This window comes from Eleutherodactylus coqui, chromosome 10 (genome assembly GCF_035609145.1).
Source record: "Eleutherodactylus coqui strain aEleCoq1 chromosome 10, aEleCoq1.hap1, whole genome shotgun sequence".
NCBI classification, from domain to species: Eukaryota; Metazoa; Chordata; class Amphibia; order Anura; family Eleutherodactylidae; genus Eleutherodactylus; species Eleutherodactylus coqui.
Window position 1 is genome coordinate 114,880,401 of NC_089846.1, and position 25,056 is coordinate 114,905,456.

Genomic DNA, 25,056 nt, shown 5'->3' on the forward strand with positions numbered 1-25,056 from the left:
GGTACGGAAATAAGGTGCAGGAAATGGTTTATACTGACGTCTACATTTTTTTCCCCACTTGTATTAGGAGGAAGCTTTCTATGCGACCGGCTTCTACAGGTTGTGGAGCTGCGGGGGTCACGTCTTTTGTTCTTGTTCAATTTTTTTGTTACTTTGTTTTTATTGTTTTGTATTTTTTTAATTTTTTTTTTATTGGCCACGTACATTGTCGCCCCGTGCTACGGTATATCATGGCATGACCTAAATATTCCACACCTGTAGGGGGCAGTACTGTAGGCTTTATAAGTTACTTAGACCACTCCTGGAGCAGGTACAACATTCAACATTTTATAGACATGGAGGGAAAGTTCTAAAACTGTCTAAACGAGAAATTGACTTCGCTGCCCGTAGCAACCAATCGCAGCGCAGGTTTCATTTCTCATAGGACTCTCTTGAAAAATATACGTTGTGCAGTGATCGGTTGCTACGGGCAGCAAAGCTAATTTTTCATTGACCGTTTCATACATCTCCCTCTTGTTAAGACGGACATTTACATTAAACTTTTACATGCTGCGGTCTCTTATGTCCCTGTAGATTTACGCTTTTGTATCCAGTCGGGTCGTACAGCCTTGACCATGAGGCCAGTGAACGTACAATGCTTTGTGAAGCCCAGCTAACGTTACGCTTGTAACGTTCGCTGATCTGCATTATTATTTGTATAAGAGTCTTCTGTATTACAGTATATACTGTACAACCCAAAGTTTATAATTCTGTTCGCCTCCATTGTGAGAAGAGGCCGGCAAAACAAGTGCGATAGAGCAGACCTCGCTGGAAGATGGGCTTGCTTCTGAGTGTCTGAGGCCTTAGTCACTCGGGCGTTTTTTCGCGCGATTTGCGGATCGCATGACGGAGGCGCATCCGCAAATCGCGTGACCGATGCCCAAAAATCTGCTCCTAGCCGCGTTTCATTAGAAATGGGCCGGAGCTGTCCAGCGCATTGCATTCAATGGAGCCGGCAATACAGCCGGCTCCATTGAAAGCAATGCACTGTGGGCGATCGCGGGATGAATTGTCGGGAAGGGCTTAAATATATAAGCCCTTCCCTGCAATTCATCCAGAAATGTGTTAAAATAAAAAAAAAATATATACTCCCCTTGTCCCAGCAGCCGGAGTACAGCGCGGCCGTCCTGCAGTGGGTGTGAAGGGGGTGTGAGTCAAAGCTGCCCCTGATTGGCTCAGGCTGTATTGCCGGCTCCATTGAATTCAATGGGCAAACATCGTTCTTCTCTACCACAGCTGTTACAGCTATGGCAGAGAAGAATGATTTGTCTTCTATATGTTCTCAATGGGGTCGGCGCTGCTGCCGCCGGCCCCATTGAGCGCATATAGAGAAGAGAACAGAGATCGCAGATAGGTGCGATCTGCGATTTCTGTCCTATAATTTATCGGACGAGCGCATAAAAAGCGCTCATGTGTCCGATACCATTGCAAAGCAATGGTTTTAATAAATCGCCGGACGCATGCGCAAATCGCGCGAAAAAACGCCTGTCTGACTAAGGCCTGAATCTCAAGTATTTGAAGTCAGCATATTATATAATACGGGCGCATGCAGTTTTGGCGCGCGAAAAATCGCATGTGCGTATTTAGTGCATATGCATTTCTTTGGCGTGTATTCACAGCGTTTTTCATGTATTCAAAAAAAAGCAAGAAGGACCAATTGATGTAGTTTTTGTTTTTCTTCACAGTGTCTCATGCTTCATGCATAAAAACGGTGAATGCGTATGTAACCGGCATATTTAGGCATCATTCACACGGCTGTAGGCATAGAACGCTGCAGGGGTCTGTGTAACGCCGGTGCACTGCGTATTACCATGTATCTGACGCACGCGATTATGTGCAGTGTGACCTGACTCCATTCACCGTGCACATAATACACGCCGAAATCACAGTCGGGCTTAAACAGGCAAATGTGTTTGCGCTTTGTGAAAGTCACGCCGGCAAACCGTGAAGAATAGGACCCATTGATTTCATTGTGTTTGTTCCCATGAGCGAGTTTCTCATGCGCAATTCCAGCACACGCGAAAAAATAGGGTCTACCTTATCTTTGTGTTTTACGCAGCAAACTACCATAAAGGTCTATGGCAGGTTCAAAAAATCAATGGGAAGGGTGCGACCCGGAGAAAGGGGAAAAAAAGACAGCTAGCCCTTATTAGGCTTTAATAGCCATTCAATTCTATGGAAAGGGAGTCACGTGCGTGTGTGAACTGGCGTTGTAAGCGCAAAAATTACATTACTGTGCGCTATTTTTACTTATATGCAATTTTCACGGGCTCGTTCAGGCAGGAGTATTTGTGCCGCGTATCACACACGTAATAATATGCTGTGATTTACATGGGATATGCAGACAAGCCTATTTTTCACATGAATTCCGGTCGCATGGAAAACATGCTGTATGTCCTATTTTGGTACATTATGGATGAGGAGTAGAAGAGGAGGGCGAACATAAGAGCAACGAGAGGTGGTCCCCGTGTACCAACGCTGGCCAATCCGCACCCTGGAATGGAAGGATTTGGCACATTCTAGTATAAACGGCTCTGGATGTGTCGGTGTTTGGGGAGTGAATCCTCGCCTTCTATGTACTCGCTTATCTGGTAGGCGCTACTGGCATGTTAGTCATAAGACTGTTCTTTTATGTGGTTGCTCTGTCTTAACTAATTGTATTAATTTCATCAATAGTTTTAGATTTAGAGCAGAGCTTTATTGATGTCTGGAACTAAATGAAATGTATTATCTTATTATGTACATTGAGGAAGCAGAAAAGCTCTGGGTGCCGATAGGGTTAGTTCAAACCTCCATTATTATTGACTACCAGGTGATATATTGTGTTGGTAACCTGCTGATACATGGGGTGTGGATCTTAAATCCACAGTGTCCTTTTAATTCAGTGTGGATTCCCATCTCTTCAAATGAGGGGGTGAAGTTCTGGTCAAAATCTCCACAAATTGCTGCAGCTTTCCTGCCGTGGAAAATCCGCAGCAAATTGTCTACATGCGGACATACCTTTTTTTTTTAAAGATTTTATCGCTGATTTACAGGATAGGGGATAAAATGTCTGATCCCTCAGGGTCCAACTGCTGGGACTCCCAGCAATCCCAAGGCCTGCACACCTGAGTGCAACATGTGAATGGGGTGGTGATGCACCTTCTTGACCTCCTCTTCATTTACTTCTGTGGGTCAAAAAGATTTTGCCGAGTGCATTGATCCTCAGCATTTGGTATGACAGTCTTGGGATCACTTAAAGTCTCAGCAGTTGGCCCCCAGTAATCACATATTTTACATTTTATCCCCTAAACTCTGGATAGGGGATAAATGTCTTCAAGTGACCTTTCCTGCGGGGCGGAATAGTCTGCACGATGTTAGACCGGTGGACTTTGGTGTGGAATTCTGCAGCTCCTGATTTGCCTGCGTCCTGCGGTGTAATTCCATCCTATTGGAAAAGTCCCTAGCTGGAGAACCCCTTTAAGTTCATGGTTCGTTTTGAAACTTGACACAGTTTCAGTTGCTTCTGGCTGTTCCAAGTTAGGGTGCCTGCACACGAGCAGAATTTCAAGCGCGTGATTTTAGGCACATAATCCGCCCCAGACCGCAGCCAATATACTCCTATGAGGATCCGCAGTTGTCCCCAGACGGACGGATTTGTATCGCGTTTTTTCACGCGAGTGAAAAAATCTGCGACCTGTTCTAATTTTGGTCGGATCATGCGCGTGAAGCCTCCAATACAAGTGAATGGGTGCGTTTTTTCACGCAGTACATCCGGAGTGCAGCTGCGGATGGAGTCACTGGTTGCTATGACTACAGGAAGTAGGCATGGTAGGAGGCGTCCCAACACACAGCACAGAGCTTCACAGGCACATTTCAACTGCAGATCTGTCCTTTCAGTCACCTCATCTACCAGAGAGCAGCCAGCAGACACCAGCCAGGGTGCACCCAGTACCTCCTTTTTTTCCTGGGGGGCTCTTCCTCCTCCGTTACCGCAGTACGTCCGAAAAAAGTTACATGGATCAACCATGCCCACAAAGACATCTGCTCACCGGGTGAAAGCATGTTGCCAGAATAATTTAACAGTGCTCACACAAGCAAGAGGGACAGAACGGAGTCTGGGTGTTGGTTTTTAAGCTGTTTTCCAGGGAATGGGCAGTTCTCTAGGGGTTGGGTTTACAATAAGGGTGTCTTCCGGATTTTTCTGCGCGGTTTTTTCCGCAACACATCCGCGTATATCCGCGCGTGATTTTTCACGCATCCGCACCTATCCGCAAGCACATTTAGGTACCATACGCGCGTGAAAATCCGCGAGTGGAATCCGGAATGCTCGTGTGCAGGCGGCCTTAAAGTTGCAGTCAGATTTTACTATACTGATACACACCCCAGCAACTACATGTTCATGGAAATCCAAGCAATTTGCCTTCTTTTCTGTTTGCCTCTCCCTTGGATTTACAGCAGTGGGTTTGATTACTGCACTTCCATTTCTGTCGCTCTTCTATTCAGCCGTCAAGGGAACATATAGAGACGGATAATCAATAGGGTTTTTTGTATAGAATCTAACAGTGATTGTGCGCGCTGGCACTAGAAGAGCATGATGTCAGGACAGAGACTGCAGTAATACATGTGCTTCTTCTCTATTGTCCTGCCATGACATCTGCCTCTGTCAGTGCCAGTGTACTTGGGCGCTACATCATCTTTCTTGCTCTGACAAAGAAGGAAAACCTGGACTTGTGCCATACTCGCTCAACCACTAGAAAAAATAAATATATACATACACTTTGTAAAGAAATAATAATAATCCCTCCTCTAGAAGAAGTTGTCGTTTTGCTGTAGAACTCGGCATGCAGTTACATCTCAGGCAGATATGCAAATGATTACTGTTGTGGTGATTAGATGAACAGTCTTTTCACCGGAGGCCGTAAGTGGTTCTAACCTCGGCCTGTAAAAAGGCTCTCAGACTGTGAGATGTTGGGACCAGTGGATACATGAGGGCATACAAGGCTCGGGACACCCTTGACAGTCCACCAGTAGAAAGGATCCAACCGTTTCATTACCTGCCACGTATCGGGTGGCACCATCGCTACAGGCTCCGGTGTATGTTGTAATTATTTCCAGGCACTTGGCGGAAGGACATTTGGTCTCACAGCACCCATTATGTGGTCTGCCTTTGACACCCACCCACTACTGTTTGCCTGCAGTGTCATGAATGATGAAACTAGACTGCTATGGAGTGGAACCGGGTTGTCTACGGCAACTAATCCAGGTTTAGTTTGGGCACTGGTGAAGGCCGTGTTCATGTCTGGAGATCTAGGGGTGGGCGCGTCAATCCTGCCTTTGCTGTGAAGCGGCACACTGCCCCCTGCTGGTGTGATGGTCTGGGGGGCTATCGCACACGACAGTCACCTCTAGTAGTGGTACGAGGGACAATGACAGCTCAGCGATATTATCAGAATATGCCTCTAACAACATTGGCACACTTCCATGGCCTGCCCGGTTACCAGATTAATGGCCAGTAGAACACTATGGAAACATCTGGGACTGCTTCAACAGCAGAAAAAATCCACATCATTTCGGCAAAAGGCACATAGTCAAAATCAGTGCAGAATGCGTCTAGAAATGAGCTGTGCTTGACCAGCTGATTTCCGCAGCCACAGCACTCTTCCTCACCTCCAAATTCTTCACACTGTCACCGCTTCCTGCGCCCCACGACCTCTAGCGGGCACAGTGCTGTTGGTAAGGTGATGCCAGTTATCACTAGTGGCCGTCGGGTGCTGGAAGCGCCCAAAGCGTGAAGAATTTGGAGGTGAGGGGGAGCACTGCAGTAATTAGCTGGTCAAACGCAGCTCATTTCTAAATGAATTCTGCACTGATGGTGCGGATTTTGACTGTTGGTCTTTGGCAGATGCGGATTTTGCCACAGAATTCTCCGCTGCGGAAACATACCCCCGATGCATCCGTCACGGCTGCCGTCGCATCCAGTGTTTACAATGGAAACAGTTCAGTGCTACGTGGCTCTGCAGATTGGCGGCATTGTGCTGTCCTCCAGATGTATTATCATACCCAGCCGTCACACAAGTATAAATATTTTGTGTAATAAACTTCTGTTATCACTATGGAGAGTTCCTTTCCCACTTCCAGCTTCTAAAGATCACACTGAAGGCTTTTTATCTTCTGCCTCTTGGATTTAGTACTAATGCTTTTGTTGTAAACTGTACCTTCTTAGCCGCTAACCCTTCACAGTCAACAAATGAGGCTGCCAGTAATGAACTTTGGTTGCATCTTTCAATAAAAGGCTTTTTGGGGAATTTTGTGGAACAGAATATAGATTTTTTTTTTTTTTTTTTATACAGTACTTCTACACGTAAATCAACTTTGCAAATAATATTGATTATGCAAAATATAAAATTATTTGTTAGGTTGGTGGCTATGTACCCTCGTTCTCCAAGTTGGTGATTAGGCCATAAATGTTTAAGATGGGAATACCCCTATAATTTATCAAATAGTGTATACAATGCATTTGGAAAGCCTTCAGACCTTTACACCTTTTTTACATTTTATGTTCTTGTGCAATTTAAAAAAAAAAAACGTTTCCCCCCCTCCACCATCATTCTGCACTCAATACCCCATAAATGACAAAGTGACAACAGAACATTAGACATATTTGCAAATATGTATTCGGAGCCCGTGCTCAGTACTTCTACACATGACTGTGTTGGTACAGCATATTCTGCATGCGAACTACACTGTAGCAATCTGCCATAGGTTCCCATTGCTGCCAATCACACATTTTGTAAAATACGTGTGCGATAAAGGAAAGGGATTTGTATAGTACCATTCTGCAGCGCTTTCAGGTAATTTATTTATTTACTATGCCAATACCTCCGACTGCAGACTGTGACATAGGCTACTGTATCACCGCGCCGATACCTCCGACTGCAGACTGTGACATAGGCTACTGTATCACCGCGCCGATACCTCCGACTGCAGACTGTGACGTAGGCTACTGTATCACCGCGCCGATACCTCCGACTGCAGACTGTGACGTAGGCTACTGTATCACCGCGCCGATACCTCTGACTGCAGACTGTGACGTAGGCTACTGTATCACCGCGCCGATACCTCCGACTGCAGACTGTGACGTAGGCTACTGTATCACCGCGCCGATACCTCTGACGGCAGACTGTGACGTAGGCTACTGTATCACCGCGCCGATACCTCCGACTGCAGACTGTGACGTAGGCTACTGTATCACCGCGCCGATACCTCCGACTGCAGACTGTGACGTAGGCTACTGTATCACCGCGCCGATACCTCCGACTGCAGACTGTGACGTAGGCTACTGTATCACCGTGCCGATACCTCCGACTGCAGACTGTGACGTAGGCTACTGTATCACCGCGCCGATACCTCTGACGGCAGACTGTGACGTAGGCTACTGTATCACCGCGCCGATACCTCCGACTGCAGACTGTGACGTAGGCTACTGTATCACCGCGCCGATACCTCCGACTGCAGACTGTGACGTAGGCTACTGTATCACCGCGCCGATACCTCCGACGGCAGACTGCGACATAGGCTACTGTTTTGTGTGTTTTGTTTTGTTTTTTGACCACTGCATAGGAAATAGAGCAGTCTGCTGTACTTTCCTATTCAGTAGTGAAAAAAGATGTCAACTCATCAGCTGAAAGGGCAACGCCTTTTGGCTTTTGTCAGGGGAATGGAGCCATATGGAACGTATGCATCTGGAGCGTACCCTGCAAGAGCCGTAGTTTGATTTACTGTTATTGAAGTGTGTTGCAGCAGAAGACCCGGCCCGTGTGTGTGATTTGTATTGCTTAGCTAAAACCAGCTCTAGTAATAATGTATACAGGGAACTGCAGCAAATGCTGACAATATATAAGCAACTGGAGGAAAAAACGATACTTTACTGCAACAGAAGTTCATTTGTAGCAAAATAAAAATCCTCCAAAGTGCCTGACACATTGTGCAGACGCATCACTCCAACTATCGCTAAAATGTTTCCATTGTCTTCTACTGAGGTTCTGCTTGCTTGAATGTATCCCGTGCTTTTGAGTTGAAGGATTTGTCTGGCAGCTTTGGTGCACTAAAGACTATAGCCGCTCTCATGAATGGTTCCCGCTGCTTCTTCTTCTTCCCTTGTTCCAGCTCATGTCCCCCGAACACTGAGCACCTGTTTTGTATGCGGCACAAAGCACCTCTGTGCAGATCTCTTCCCTGAGCGGAATATCTAAACCTCCTGCTTATTACACAATGTAAGATCTTGTGCCGGATCATCTGATTGATATGTGATGATGATTTCTTACACTTCGTGATGTGATGTGAATCTTCAATTTATTTCTAAATATTTTTGTCTTTCTTAACTTATTTTAGGGCGAAGGGTGTCGTAATCTACCTCTTTCTGGACATGTGGGATTTGACAGCATGCCGGACCAACTGGTTAATAAGTCCGTTAATCATGGCTTTTGTTTCAATATCCTCTGTGTGGGTGAGTACTTGCAGACCTGAGCGGCAATGATCCAATAGTTGTGTGAAAAGCACGAGGGGAGAGAGATTTCTGTAACTGTGCTAAAAAAAATGAGCGCATTCAATGGCCGGATATAGATGAATACAGTGTATTGTGTGTAGGACTTGTTTACTGCCAGCTACACAGTGCATGGTAACAAGTCAAGCCCAAGCTTCATGTCACAGCAGCAGTCACTTAATTTAATTGTGCATGAAGTAAGTTATAGTTATTGCTCAAATTTGGAAGAGTTGATATACCGAATAGGCAAATTTATCAATGATGTCACAGGTACAGCTTTTGGTAGTTAAAAAATATAATTTGATCAAGATTTGTGATTATTGTAGAATGAAAAATTGTGAAAAAATATCTCTAAGGGCTTATTCGGACAGGTGTGTATCGGTCGGGTTTTCACGCCCGGCCGATATAGGCTGCCCCTCTCTGCAAGGGGAGGAGGCAGGATGGGCGCTAGTGCACTGAGCTACCTCCCCGTCTCTGCCCTCTCTCCGCCCCTCACCACTGTTTGCAAAGGGAGGGGGCGGGACGGGGGCAAAACTTAACTCTTGCACGAATATGAACCCAATTCTTTTGAATGGAGTCATACACATGGGGCTTTTTTTTTTTCTCCCCGTATTGCATCGCGGTGCAGGGAAAAATCACGGTGTGTCCTAACTCTGGGCTTTCCCTCGGAACGTCTCGCATCGGCCTCATTGAAAACAATTGCCAGCACAGCAAGGAAGGCGAGTGCGGTGCGAGGTTTACCCATTGAAAACAATAGGAAAAACCCCACTATCCTCTACCGCTACTTTCCTGTCTGCAGCAGCAGTGACAGTGGGAAATGTGAAAGCGGCCTCAAATCGTCAGCTTAAGGGCTCTTTTACACAGAACGAATTCCGGGTGCTTTCGATTATAATCGTTCTTTTACTTTCTCACGAGAGGAAGGATCGCTCAGTGTATGGTGGTAAGGCGGGCCTGTGATCGCTCCGCCCGCCTGCCTCCATTCACCGTTTACACAGGCTGATTGTCATTTGATCATGCCTGCAGTTTATCGCTCACTGCTAGCCTTGACACTGAACGATTACCTTTCAGGTTCCCGCAAGAATCTGAAGGATATCATTTCAGTGTAAAAGGACCCTAAGTGAGCCGGTGGTCACATGTCTCTGGTATTGGTGATGCCAGCTCACTGCAGGGGAGTGGTGGGAGATCTGCTGAGGGGGTTATGTTTTGGTTCATGTTCATTCAGGACAGTATGCAGCTGCGCGCATTTTTTTATTTTTTATTTTATGAGGAGAATTTTGCAGAAGGTAAAATCGGTATTGTAGTAGTTAAAAATGTCGAGTACCGTCTCAAGGCTGCACAAATCTATAGGAAGTTAGCGTATGTGAAGGAAATACGGAATATATACATATTGCACATCACAAGCTGTTTAGACAGTCTGTCTGGTTGGTATGGTCTGCTACTCGACTTTTTACTGTTTCCTGAGCTCTGAGGTTGTGCAGTTTTATGTTTGTGGTAGAGCGCGCCTCACTTGTGTGCACTGACATATATGGGGTACTTTGATGTAAATCAATGTTTGCCTATGGAAATTTTGCCATGACTTACAGATGTTCTGAAGTTCTAACCTAAAAGGGTATGTAAGAGGGCCTCTAGGTTCTCAACATGTAGCACATGTGCTCCAGGGTATACATGCCATGTGTCAAGGGGCGCTCGTATTGTGCTCATGCTCTGATTCTAATAGCCTCCAGTATACAGTGATGTCATTTCTTAAGTTGTGGTGCTGTCAGGGTGATATATTTTATACTCTCCTCCTCTCCACATCCTCTACTGTCTTCTGCTGAAGTCAGCCGTGCGCACGCTCTTTCATACAAGTCTATCTGGGAAAGTGCACACATTAACCTGAAAGGAGTCAAATTTTGAGACTCTTGAAGAGTCTGAGGTTTTGCTTACGAACTCCACAGTTCTGGTTGTACCGCTATGTTTTGCGTACAAATAAAATGAGGACGGGGGGCGTGGCCAGCGACCAACATGGCAAGTCGCACTTGAGAGGTGCTCCCCAGGGGAAAAGCTAATCCTGCAAGAATCCTGACCTTAGGGTGCCGTAATAGGACAAAAAAGTCCTCTAAAACCTGCTGCAAGAGGCTGGGACGGAACCGGGACTGATTAGACCCGCCGAGCGTGCTGTGGAGCGGCGTGGACCGGCCCGGAGGTGAGACCGCGCCAACGCCCTGTCTGCTTCCCGCCGCTGCCGACGTCCAAAGTGGCAGCGCCGGAGACTTACCCCGCCGAGCACCGTTCTGAAAGACAGAGCTGCCCTTCTCCTCTCCCTCCGAAAAACAAGCCGACGCTTGCGGAGCTGAACCGTCGGCCCCGGCCGTCTGGGCGGCCACCTGGGGCCCCCCTCCCCCCCCCCTCCCGCGGCTGCGGGGCGAACACACTTACCGTCCCGACTGGGCGCTGCAAGAGGACGAGCGATCCTTCGCTTTGCGGAGCAGCCACCTCCGAATCTCCTCCCGGATTTGCCCCTCCTGCCGCCGCTGTGAGCGCCGCCGCCGGAGTGCCTGAGCCCGACCGCGGAGGAGACACAAGCGATCTCCTTCTCCTGCTGCAAATCCCCCTCCCCTCCTTTCCCGCGGGTCGAGCGCTCGCCGTCCCGGCTGGGCGCTGCAGGGAGACAAGCGCTGCTGTGTCTTGAGGAGCAGCTGCCTCCGAGCTTCCTCCCGTATCCCCTCCCTGCCGCCGCGGAGAGTACCTCCGCTGAAAACCTGAGCCCGACCGCGGGGGGGGCGCGGGCGGCTTCCTCGCCTCCCGGTACGCACTGCTGGGGACTGAATGATCATTAACCCCTGCGCTCCTGAGCGGCCGGCGGCCCGGAGACCGGACACCTCCCGAGGGACTGCGATCTCCTGCACCCGGCTGCGCCACCTACTTGCCACCTGAGACAACCCGGCCGACACGGGGTCCGCGGAGGGCCGTGGGCTGACGGTCTGAACGGCCTGACTGACCGGCTGGCGCCTTCTCCTCCGCTGCCGCGAAGACACAACGCACTGGGCCTGGTGGAACAGCCGTCCGGGCGGTCCCGGCGCCTGTTACTGGGCTTGACGATCCCTGGGAACGCGCTGCTCCCGGCTGTTCGGCGAAACAGAGCCCCCTTGCTGCCGCGGAGAGACAGAACTCTCGATTCCCCTGCCGCGGTTCGTCTGCCGCGGAGCTGCCGAGAACCGTGACTCGTCTAACCGCCCGGCACTTTCACCACCGCAGTGAACGCAACTCACCACACCCGGCTGGACGCCGGGGGCAAGACGACCTGCCGATCGTGATCCGGCCCAGCGGAGCCGGCGACAAAATCGTAAGTGGGGACAAAGGTCGGGGGACAACACCTAGCAGCGGCACGCCGCCGAGCTAGACGCCAAGCGCCTGGAGAGGAGAAGCCCAGATGGGGAAACCCCATCCCCTCCGAACTAATTTGGACTTGAGCCAACAAAACATAAAGTACCTCCCCACTCTATGACTCTCCCCTCTGCGGCTCTGTTGAGACCCCCTAACCGCTACAGAGGAGGCCGCTAAGACCCGACGACTATCCGGCTGAGCAACCTGAACTGACCGGAGCCCAAAATAAAATATTTCCCTATATTGATAACTCATCTCACCAGTACGCTAAACTCCGGAAGACGATCGAGACTCTGTGACAGTAAGGCCCCCGGAGATAACAATCTAAACTCTCTATTAGAACCCTCACAAGCTACCGGATCGACTAACCAGCCCCATAAGCAAGTAATCTTTTTCAGAAATACTCACACGTTCACATCACCAAAGAAACCGCTTACGCTTTCAGTCAAACACGTTAAATAACTGCCCGTGAACATGAGCACGCGCGCAAAAAGCGGCCCTGCGGCAGAGAGACTGAAAGAATTTTCACGCACCGAAACTCCGGAGCATACCCCTCGAGTGACACAACCCGCTCAAACAAAAGAAACCGAAGATGCATCTGGGCAGCCACCAGAACCAACAATGCGTCAACTCCTGGAGGCAATTAACACCTGCAAGTCCGCCCTTACAGATAAGATAGAAGAGGTCAAATCAGATGTAGTCCTCCTGAGACAAGATCTGCAAAATATGCGCGGCAGGGTGAGGGAGATGGAGGACTGCATTTCGAATGTGGAGGACTCCCTGCGTCCAATCCCCGCAACAGTTAAGAAAGCCATGAGAACAGCGGAATATTGTCAAGCAAAAACCGACGATCTTGAAAATCGGGCGCGCCGCAATAATTTACGCATAATCGGCCTACCTGAGAAGACAGAAGGCTCACAACCAGAACTCTTTGCGGAAAATTGGCTAAAATCATTGTTGGCGAAGACACCTTCTCTGCCCACTTTGCCGTGGAGAGGGCTCATCGCGTCCCGGCGAAACCACCACAGCCGGGCGCACCCCCACGCCCATTTCTAGCAAGAATTCTTAACTGCAGGGATCGCGACGCCGCCCTACGTCAAGCCAGATTAAAAGGCCCACTCAAACACAACAACTCAGTGATATCTATCTTCCCTGACTTTTCTGCGGACTTGCAAAAACAAAGAGCTACCTTTATGGAGGTTAAAAAGAAATTTAGGGACAGAAATATCCCCTATTCAATGGCATACCCAGCCCGTCTGCGCATTGCCGCAGAGGGAAAAGTAATTTTTTTACACTCTCCTACTGAAGCTCTGGAGTGGCTCGAAATGCATCCGGTGTCACCAAGAGGCGCCAACTCATAACATGTATAAATATGTATACTAAGTTGAAATGTGGCTGAGAAGCTTACTATTCCCCTGACCTACTGGTGGTGTGCCGGCCGTCCATGCCGCGGACCTGTAGCCCGGGACCTCCCGTGTCTCAACGTTACTTTAATTTAATAATTTAAGTCCACCAGACAAAGTCAGCCACCCATAGGCCACTGGGACCCTTTAACCCCCAGTAAGATCAGCTACCTACAGATAGTTTGTAGCTTAAGGTTTTCATCGACTCCTGTGTTTAGATTTACCGGAACCCTAATTTAGGGTTCCTACATTTATATTCAGACAGGATGCTAATAACCAATGGTTTAAACTGTTTTGAGACAATTGTTGTTATATGTTTTGAACTGTCTATGCCAATGACCCCCACTGCTCTGTACTTGCAAAGTCCTTCCCCCCGTCCTCCCCCAATTATAGGGGCGCCGATCGAGACCTATATTTACACCGATACCAATGTCTTTAAAATATCTTAGCTGGAATGTACGTGGTCTCGGCACAGCCCTTAAGCGCAGGAAAGTCTTTTCCTTTATTAAACAAACAAACCCCCATATCGTGTGTTTGCAGGAGACCCACCTCACCAGGGACAGAGCCAACACCCTTAAGAAGCCGTGGGTACAGTGGGCGGCCCACTCCTTTCACACACCCTCTTCCAGAGGCGTTACATTGCTTATACACAGATCCATAAGATGGAACCCTATTAATGTCCGTAAAGACCCGGAGGGTAGATCAATATTTGTGTATGCAGAAATAGATTCCAAACCATATGTCATCTTATGTATTTATAATCCACCACACAATAACCTCTCCCTCCTTCAGACGGCTGTGTCCTTCGCACACCAATACCCCTCAGTAGGAGTACTTTGTATGGGAGACTTTAATCTAGTAATGGACCCGACCAAAGACAAATTCTATGCCCTAGCTAACACAAATACAAGCACTAACTCCTCCCTCCGGCAGATAACCGAGAGCGTGGGTTGGGTCGACCTCTGGCGGCTACATCATCCCGACACCCTGGAATATACTTGCCACTCCCCCGGCCAGAACTCCCTCTCGAGAATTGACTATATATTCAGCTCCGCGGAAGTGGCGGTGTATCTTTCAGACGTAGCACATTGTCCGCGGGGAATATCGGACCACAGTCCGATACTCCTAACACTGAAATTTCCCCAACTCAAAATTTTGCCTACCTGGAAACTACACCCGTTTTGGCTTAAACTGTTGGACCCAGACGACCAAACTCCGTTCCATATATCCCTCTTCTTAGATGCCCATAATAACAATACCCACCCGGCCCTGAGATGGGATACCCTTAAAGCATACCTTCGGGGGTTCCTTAAATCAGCCATTACATATATCAAACAAACGACAGCCCAGGCGGACAGAGAGATAGAAAGCAAGACACTTGAGGCAGAAAAGACCTACACTGATAACCCCACGGACTCTAACAAAGAAGCATGGCTCAGTTGTTCCCGCCTCTACAAACACCAAGTTCACGCTAAGGCCAAACGTAAATTATTCTTTGCGAAGCAATATTACTTCGAACTAGGTAACCAATCCAGCCATTTGTTAGCCAATCTGATTAAACACGAGAAACACCTAAACACAATCCTTAAGATAAAAGATCAAAATGGTGCGGAGCTGACTGACGCCCCAGCCATCACAAATCGTTTTAAAGAATACTACGCTAACCTATATAGCTCACCCACAAATTTTACAAAGGCAGATATCCTAGACTACCTGAGTGACCTGACCTTTCCAACACTGTCCGAAGAACAGGTAGAGTTCCTGGAGGCCCCAATCACCCTAGACGAAATACGGCAGACAATCCGAGACATGGCACCTAATAAAGCTCCAGGCCCGGACGGCCTCCCGATTGAAGTGTACCGGAAATATGACGAACAACTGGCCCCGCTGCTATTAGAAACATTACAACAGGCCCAATTAGACCAATCCCTTCCGCCCTCGTTCTACGGAGCATCTATTATAGTCATTTTGAAACCAGACAAAGACCCCACAGACTGTAGCTCATACCGACCCATATCCCTGGTAAATGTCGATTACAAAATCCTAACAAAACTCCTGGCCACAAGACTAAATCAAGTAATCCTATCTATTATACACCCTGACCAGACCGGCTTTATGCCAGGAAAGTCCACAACAATCAACATACGGAGAGTACAGACAGCAATTCAACTGGGCAAACAGTTTAACATGCCCTGGGCATTGGTCTCATTAGACATAATGAAGGCCTTCGATTCGCTGGAGTGGACTTTCCTTGAGGCCTGCCTGGTTCGCTTTGGGTTTGGCCCCCAATTCTTACAATGGGTTAAAACCATTTACAAATCGCCAAGCGCCAACGTAATAGTAAACGGCATCCCATCCACCGAGTTCCGCCTCGCAAGAGGCACCCGTCAGGGCTGCCCCGCTGTCCCCGGCACTATTTGCCATGGCCATTGAAGCCATGGCAATCCGGTTGAGAAGCACCCCTGAAGTAACCGGCATTAAATGGGCGGGCCTTGAAAGTAAAGTGGGCTTATATGCGGATGATACAATCCTATTTTTGTCAGACCCTATAACCTCCTTCTCCCACGCTATGACCCAAATTGACAAATTTTCCCACTTATCGGGTCTACATGTCAACTGGCCCAAGTCCACAATTCTATATACAAATCCCGACCCAATAATAGACCCTTGTGTCGCCAGATATAACCTAGCCGTGGTTTCCACTTTCAAATACTTGGGAATATATATGTCCCGAAATCCAAACAACGCCATAAAAGACAATATCGACCCACTGCTCGGGAATGTCAAAAATAAACTAGAGCGATGGGCCAAATTACCGCTTTCGGTAGCTGGCCGTATAAACCTGATAAAGATGGCGATTCAACCTAAATGCCTGTATATACTACAACATATGCCAATAATTGTACCCAAACACATCTTTCAAGCCCTCAATTCCTTCACTACATCTTTCATTTGGAACTCCACACGATCCAAGCTTAGTCTTTCGACCCTACAAAGACTGAAGGAGCGAGCTGGAATGGCGCTCCCAGACCTGCACGTATATTACCTAGCCGGACAGCTACGCAACGTCCGGAGCTGGTTCCTAGAGCGGGAAATGCCCATCGCTGACCAATACCTGGCAAAACAAGTAAAGGGTAACAACCTTTTAAATTTCCTGGAATTCCCAGAACATACCAACCCTCCCGATATACTGCCACTTCATAAACTAGCTTTAAAGGTGTGGAGGGAGGCTAAGGCCATCCAACAGTACAAAGGAGTAATGTGCGAACTTCCCTTATGGAACAACCCCGGCCTTAAAGCCCTCCAGTCAGTCCCAGACCCTCAATATTGGAGGTCTTTTGGAGTGGTGTCGGTGGGAGACGTATATACAGACGGGAGTCTCCTCACATTTAACCAATTGCGGGAAAAAACACAGTCCCCACAACTTCAGCTATTTAGATACTTTCAGTTGCGGCACGCCCTGAACTCCCAATTCCCACCTACCTCCACAAACATATCCAAATACCCCACAATTGGTATCCTCAGATCCCAGGGACCCAAGGGCCTAATCTCGGTGCTCTACACGCACCTCCTTTCAGCCAAAACCGACCATAACCCACCCTCAGCCTACGATAGATGGAAGACAGCCATTCCGTCCTTAACACCGGAGGACTGGACAGATATATCCGAATCCCATCTCTCAGTTTCCCCTGCAGTCAACAATAAACTGATCCAGCTATATATTATCCACCAAGCATACCTCACACCCAGCCGTCTATATAAAATGGGCAACTCTTCCTCAAACTCCTGCCATAGATGCCGCCAGCCAGAAGCTAACTTCTGGCATTTGATTTGGGACTACCCCCTGGTAAATGGATTCTGGTCTGAGATTGTAGCCTTCATAAACTCACTACTACCATCCCCCCTTAATATTGGGATGGACCCTAAGACGATCCTATTTGGCCTATTGGAGGAAGAGGAATGGCCGTACCACACCCGCACCTTCCTACAGAAGACCTTATTCTTGGCGCGTAAAACAATAGCTACTTATTGGATGGCTGCGGGAATCCCTACGATCTCATGTTGGGTTCGGTCGGTGAACACAGTAATCTCCTACGAAAAAATTATTTACCAAAACAGAGGCTGCCCAAACAAATTTCAAAAAATATGGGATATCTGGCTGGATGCCAATTCCACTTTATCTGTAGAATGAACTCCCAGACTCATGTTCCCTCTTTCCATCCCACCCCCCACCCCCCCCATTCGCTCTCCTGAGCCCCCATTTACTAAGCAAATAGCAAACGCAGAGTTCCATCTCATAAAGAATTCATCCAATAGGCATAGACGGTTTGAGTTTAATTGTTTAAGTTTATCGCAACCCAAAAGAAAAAATGTACAAGGAAAATGTTATGTTATTACGTTCAAGCAAGTTACAACACAGTATGTACTATTTGTAATACCGAGTTTGTTTACCATATGATTTTATTATGTACTGTGCAAATTTTCCTTAATAAAGAAAATAAAGTTAAAAAAATAAAATGAGGACGTTACTCATAGAATGGTAGAGTTGGAAGGGACCTCCAGGGTCATCGGGTCCAACCCCCTGCAGATTTCACTAAATCATCCCAGACAGATATTTGTCCAGCCTTTGTTGGAAGACTTGCATTGAAGAAGAACTCGGCACCTCCCGTGGTAACCTGTTCCACTCATTGATCACCCTCTCTGTCAAAGTTTTTTTTCTAATTTCTAATCTGTGTCTCCTCCCTTTCAGTTTCATCCCATTGCTTCAAGTTTTTCCTTGTGCAAATGAGAATAGGGCTGATCCCTCTGCACTGTGACAGCCCTTCAGATATTTGTAGACAGCTATTAAGTCTCCTCTCAGTCTTTTTTTTGCAAGCTAAACATTCCCAGATCCTTTAACTGTTCCTCATAGGCCATAATTTGCAGATTGCTCACCATCCTGGTAACTGTTCTTTGAACTTGCTCCAGTTTGTCTGTCTTTTTTTATAGTGGGATGCCCAGAACTGGACACAGTATTTTGTTTTTCTTAACACATCCCAGAATTGTGTTTGCCTTTTTTGGCTGCTGCATCACATTGTTGACTCATGTTCAGTCTATGATCTATTAGTATACCCAAGTCTTTTTCAGATGTGCTGCTGCTTAGCCCAATTCCTATAATTCTGTATATGCTTTTTTCATTTTTCTTGCCCAGATATACGACTTTGCATTTCTCCTTGTTAAATACCATTCTGTTAGTCGCTGCCCACTGTTCAAGCTTTTGTAGATCTTTTTTAAATACTCTCTCTCTCTTCCCTAGTGTTAGCTATCCCTCTTAGCTTTGTGTCGTCGGCAAATGTGATCACTTTCTCATCAATTCCTACTACTCTTTGAGTACAACCACTCAGCCAGTTGTGAAACCACCTAACAGTTGCCTTGTCAATCCCATATTTGGTCATTTTTTTTTCAATATGGATGGTATGAGATACTTTGTCAAATGCTTTACTAAAGTCAAGATATACTATATCCATCACATTTCCCTGATCAACCCAGTCAGTGATACTATCATAGAAGGAAATTAGATTAGTCTGGCATAACTTGTTTATTACAAACCCATGCTGGCTCTGGTTAATTACTCCATTTTTCTCCAAGTACTTGCATACATGCTATTTAATAATTTGTTCAAAGATCTTTATCGGTATAGAAGACAGACTCGCAGGCCTGTAGTTTCCTGCATCCACCTTCTTCCCTTTTTTTTGAAGATAGGTATAATATTTGCTTTCCATCCGCTTTCTGAGAAAAAAACGATACAAAATAGGAATTTAAATGTTCAGCCTTCTCAACATCATTCTTAACCAATTCACCAGTTTCATCTTGTTAGCATCCAATAGCGTCTTTGACTTTTCTTTTGCTTTTGACATACCCCCCCCCCCCCAAATCTTTTTTTTTTTTTTTTTTTAATTGCTTTTGGCCTCTGTTGCAAGCCTCAATTCATTATTAGCTTTAGCTTTTCTGACATTTGCCCTACAGTTTCTGCAGACCACGTTATATTCTTCTTTAGATATTCCTCCCTCTTTCCATTTGATAAACCTATTTTTCTTCCTTTTTAACATGTGTGCAAGTTCTGTGTTCATCCATCCTGGTCTCTTTAAATGCTTCCCATTCTTCCTTCTTTTAGGGATTGTTAACGATTGTGCTTTGAGAATCTTATTTCACAATATTTCCCAACCTTCTTGGACGTTTCTGTCCTTAGGAACATCCAGCCATTGGATTCTTCTTATCCTCTTTCTGAGATCATTAAAATCTGTCTTTCTGAAATCCAACCTTGAGGTCTGAGTTTTCTCAGGTCTTTCTCTCCTTCTTATCCAAAATTCAAGGATATCATGATCACTGCCTCCTAAGGTCCCAGTCACCCTTACTTCCTCAACCATTCCCTTCCTGTTGGTAAGAATTAGGTCCAAGATAGCAGATCCCCTTGTTTTCTCTTCTACCTTTTGGTAGATAAAGTTGTCAGCAAGAGCGGATAAGAATCTGTTGGATCCATTACTTTTACCTGACAGAGATTCCTAACAAATGTCTGGATAGGTAAAATCTCCCATGATCACTATGTCATGCTTTTTTGAGAGCTTGGCCATCTTATGTACAAAAAGAGTTCATCCATATCTTCTGCTTGTCCAGGTGGCCTATAGTAAATTCCTACAATGATATCCTTTCTGTTGTTCTCTCCTTGTATTCTTACCCAAACAGTTTCTACAGAAACTCCCACGCTCTGAAGCTTGAATCTCTGTGGAGATGTATGCTTTCCTAACATACAACACGACACCTCCTCCCCTTTTATTAGGTCTGTTACTTATAAATAAGTTGTATCCTTCAAGCCTTGTGTTCCAATCATGTGTATCATTCCATTCCGTGATGCCTATGACATCATATTTCTCTTCCTGTGTTAGGAGCTCCAATTCTCCTTGCTTGCTTTCCATGCTCTGCTCATTTGTGCAAAAACATTTTAGTTTGTGATCGGTGTCTCTTGTTCCTCTACTTGCCTTCTGAATTTTTTTGTCCTTGTTCTTTCTTTCCACTTCTAATAGCAAGGTTTTCAAATGTATTAATTAGCTGGATATTTTTACCCAGCCTTTTACTTCCCTTCCCATAGTGTTCTAGTTTAAAGCTCTCCTAATGAGTGTCACATTTCTCATTCTCATAGTGTTTTTGTTTTTTCTTCATAGCCATATTGTAATCGACTCTTGGTGATCTACTTCTTGTGGTCTTGCAAATATCTAGATTTTAGTTTTTACATTTCTGCTTGGAAACCCAATTAGTATCAGTCTTCTGTAATAGCAGACAGTCAGGTGCCAGACTAAATGAATTTTACTGTAATGGATTTGTGGAGGTAAATTTAAATCAATGTGATCCTCTTGTAGTAATAGTATATATTTATGCATATTCTGTGCCGCACTAAATATTTCTATACTGCGCTTTAAGATTTCTGTTCAGCACATCATTCATTCTCGCTGTCAAAATCGTAAAGGCCTCTACAGAACCCCATTGGACCCCATTGTAAGTCAGTGGGGTTCATCGGGTTCTTTTTAGATCCATTGTACATTGTGAACACGACTCTTGTACTTTAATTCTCACAAGCAATATAACAAATGGCTGTACATGTAATGGCTCGTTCCCACCAACGTTAACCCCATTAGGGATTTCCATTTCTCAGTTTTGTTTATAGAGCACAGAAACTGCACTAAAATGCTTGTCCCCCCCCCCCCCCCCCTTCACCATTGAGTTCAATAAAAAAAAAAAGGCAACCTCTCCATTTTTATTCCATTTCCTTTTTGGTTTCCCTTTTAAACAGAACAAAGCGCAGTCTGCAGTCCTATTTGTTCAATTTTAAAAAGAAAAAAACAGCAAACGGAAAGGTTTCTGTTTTTGTTTTGTTTTTTAAAACCCATTGTAATCAATGGGGAGAAGAATGGAAATGTTAAATTTTTCTTTTTTTTAAAGTTTTTCTGCCCCCAAAAAAAAGGAACCGAGAAAAAGGAATACTTAACAGGGGTTAGTGGTGGTGGGAACGAGCACCAACACATCTGAAGGTTTCAGTTTATGGCAAAGGCTGTGGTTGGATTGGTTTGCTTTGGCATCTCAAAACCCTATACCATCTACTTCTGTTCCCATATCGGTCAAGAAAACAAGTAATTTCTGTAATTACTCTGATTCTGAAAAGTAGAAGAAGGTGAAAATCCTGCTGATTTTTCAGATGATAATGGTGATTACAAAAAAATGTATCTTCAATCCAGATGATATTGATGTATTGAAGTAATTAGAGCCACTCTTAACATGGATGAACCAAAAAAGCCTAAAACAATCCTAGATGAAATCTTTGGTGGTGTGGCAAACACACTTTCCCAGTTCACAAAAATAGTCATAAGCTTGTTTAAAAAGGAATGAAACAAGCCTGAAATGGGTCCTTTCATTCTGAGAGGTATTAAGAGACTTGATCCCTTCTTGGCGGAGGATTGTGCAGACCGGGAGGCAAAACCAAAAATGGATGTCCCAGTAGGTACATTTGTTAAATGTCCCTTCATAACCTTTAAGGACTAGAGATGAGCAAACGTACTCATTTCGAGTAATTACTCGATCGAGCACTGCGATTTTCGAGTACTTCCAGGTGAAAAGATTCGGGGGGGGCGGGGGGAGGCGTGGCGGAGCGGGGGGTAGCAGCGGGGAACAGGGGGGAGCCCTCTCTCTCCCCCCCCCCCCGCCCACTCACCCACGGCGCCCCCCGAATCTTTTCGCCCGCGTACAGAAGTACTCGAAAATCGCGGCACTCGGGCGAAAAAGGGGCGTGGCCGAGTAGGTTCGCGCATCTCTATTAAGGGCGCTACACAGTTAATAGATCCAATGGATGAAAAAGCAGAGAGTCTTTTAAAAAAAGACATGGGAGGCAACTTTAGCCGTACTTAAACCAGGAGTTGCAGCTACATGAGTGGCTAGGACTCTTAATGTCTGGTTAAATCAACTAAAATTACATATTCAGAATAAACGCTCCCATGAACAGATTCTACCGATTCTTAAAATGGCCACCAGATTTTTGGCAGACGCAACTGCAGAGCCGGTCAAACTATCGGCACATACTGCAGCCTTGTCTAATTCTACTAGAAGAGTTTTATGGCTTAAATCCTGGTTGGGAGATGTGGCTTCAAAAAATGTCTTGCGTTCCTTGCCTTTCCTTGGTTGGTTTCGGTTTGGGCCAGACTTAAACAAAATCTTGGAGAACGCTTCAGATAGAAAAAGAGGTTTTCCTGAAGGGCAAACTCAAGAAGCTAGCAGGGGGTAAAGGCAAAACGGAAAGCTGAGTAATGCTAAAGGGGGGGTAGAGGAATAAACTTCCTCTCCAACTACAATCTAACGGAAGATCAGAGATCAAAACCATGACGCCATACCAGTAGGGACAAGACTAGGGGCTTTTACGGGGCAATGGACTCGGCTCTGCGAAAATGCCTGGATTTCAAACATCATAAAGTGGGGATACCGCATAGTTCAGCGCATATATATATATATATATATATATATATATATATATATATATATATATATATATATATATATATAATTTATTTATAAACTTGGTATATAAGCATATTTAGATTTTACATATCATTGGTGGTATGGCAAACTGATTTACATGGTTCAAACTTGTCTCTTGGCGTCATTTATGGCTTATATTGTCAGTTTTGTGATTTATTAAGCTTTTTTTCATCCCGTAATGGATGGGGACTCGGTAGCCATCCATTTTAGAGCAATTGCCTTCCGGGCTAAGAAGAATACCTCCCACAGAAAAATGTGCAGGTATGTTCTCCATCTAACAAGCCAAATAGTGCTTTTTTTAGGATCCAGAGTAAGTGTACGGGGAGGGCAAGAGCGCAGATATGAATGTTGTTACCTCAGCCCCAAAATCGCTAATAGACAAACAATCCCATATAATGTGCCAAAAGTCAGCATTAGAATGATGACATCTGTGACACACTGTCAGAATTCTACCCATTCTATGTAGTCGTATGGGTGTAAGGTAAGATGGGTGTTGCATTTACAATTGTACTAGCCTATTTCTGACTGCCGGAGATGCCAATAGGTGGTATTCTGGTACATCTTGTCAGTCCTCCAATGTTCTGGTAGAAGAGCTTGCCATTTATTTTAAGCTGGCAATGGAATATGGATAATTCTGGCAGACAGTAAATGTGTATATAATATAGAAATCAATCCTTTGGGGCCTTGGGATCTAAAAATTCCTATGATGGGGTATTTAGAGATCTGGATTGTAGCAGCAGGGAATTTCACAATATCTTTTTGCACCCTCATCTCAGCTAACTTCAATTCAACAGAGAGTTAAGCATTGTATTGCAGTTGGAGTCGGTGATTCCAGTTCCTTTTAGCCGAACAAAGGGAAGGTCATTATTCTGATCTATTTCGTATCAAAAAACCCAATGGGAAATTTCGCATACCCATAAATCTAAAACCTCGGAACAAATCAGTAAGTTACAGAGGATTCAAGATGGAATCAATAAACTTGACAGTGAAATTAATAAAGAAGGTAGGCAACCTATTTCCATGTTGCAATCTAAACAAAACCTCAGATTTGCAATAACTATGGGAAGAGAAATACATCATTTTCAGTTCAAATGTCTACGTTTCAGGATATCTGCCCCCCCTTGTATCTTTGTGAAGCTAATGGTGGAACTAGTCACCATCCTAAGAAAAAAAATCAATTAGAATAATTACATATTTGGACGACATCCTGATTGTATCTGAAACTGAGGAGCGCTTAAATTCCCATCTGCTAATAACTATCCAGATAATAACTATCTTCTATCTCTGGGCGGGATAATCAACTGGGAAAGATCGTAAATGACTCCCAGTCAGAACAAGTCTTTAGTTTCATAAAGGTCTTCGTCTGTCTGATCCGCTGTGTCTGTTCTAGGGAAACTATCCTCCTGCATTCCAGCGGTAGCACAGGCCCAGTTTCATACAAGAACTCTCCAGAATGCAACTCTTTCTATCTGGGACAGGAAAGAGACTTCTTTAGAGAAAAGGATGGTAATGGGGAATACAGTTAAAAACTTTTCTACGCTGGTGGCTGTCTAACAACAATTTGATAAGGGGCATCAGTTGGTTTCAAGATCACAACAGATGCCAGTTCTTTCGGTTGGGGGGCTCAGATGGGCTACCTTTTTATTATCAAGAAACTTTGTCTCAGAACATCAAGCATCAGTCCTCAAATTTCAGAGAACTTCATGCAACATGGAAAGCCCTTCAGAAGCCGTCAAACCTTACCAGGAGTTGGCGTCTAAAAAGTATTCTCGTACAATATCGCGGCAGTAGCCCTTGTTTGCTACTAGGGAGGAAACGAGGCATACTTCTCTACAGAGCTTTGCACAAAATATATATTAAGTTGGATGGAGCAGCATATTCTTTCCATCTCAGCAACTCAACTGAAAAGAACCATAAATACAAAGGTAGGTTTCCTCAGTCGCAAAATATTGGATCCAGGGGAATGGTCTCTTGCCCAAAAAGTCTTTTAGAGACTAATAAACAAATGGGGAGTCCCTCAGATCTCTTTGCAGTGAGAGAAAAAAACAAATGGCAAAGTGAACACGTTTTTCTCAAACCACAAGATCATTTAAAGGGGTTGTCCCGCGAAACAAAGTGGGTCTATACACTTCTGTATGGCCATATTAATGCACTTTGTAATGTACA

At 45.5% G+C, this 25,056-nt stretch overlaps 1 protein-coding gene across 4 annotated transcripts in view; it reads left to right on the forward strand.

The window, feature by feature from the left end:
• The window catches only part of SEPTIN6 (septin 6), a 74,871-nt gene that overhangs the window by 7,387 nt on the left and 42,428 nt on the right, over nt 1-25,056 (forward strand). For all 4 annotated transcript variants that reach the window (XM_066581750.1, XM_066581747.1, XM_066581748.1 and 1 more), the window contains exon 2: nt 8,413-8,527. In XM_066581750.1, coding sequence (XP_066437847.1) covers nt 8,413-8,527 — 115 coding nt within the window. The remainder of the gene's footprint in view (nt 1-8,412; nt 8,528-25,056) is intronic.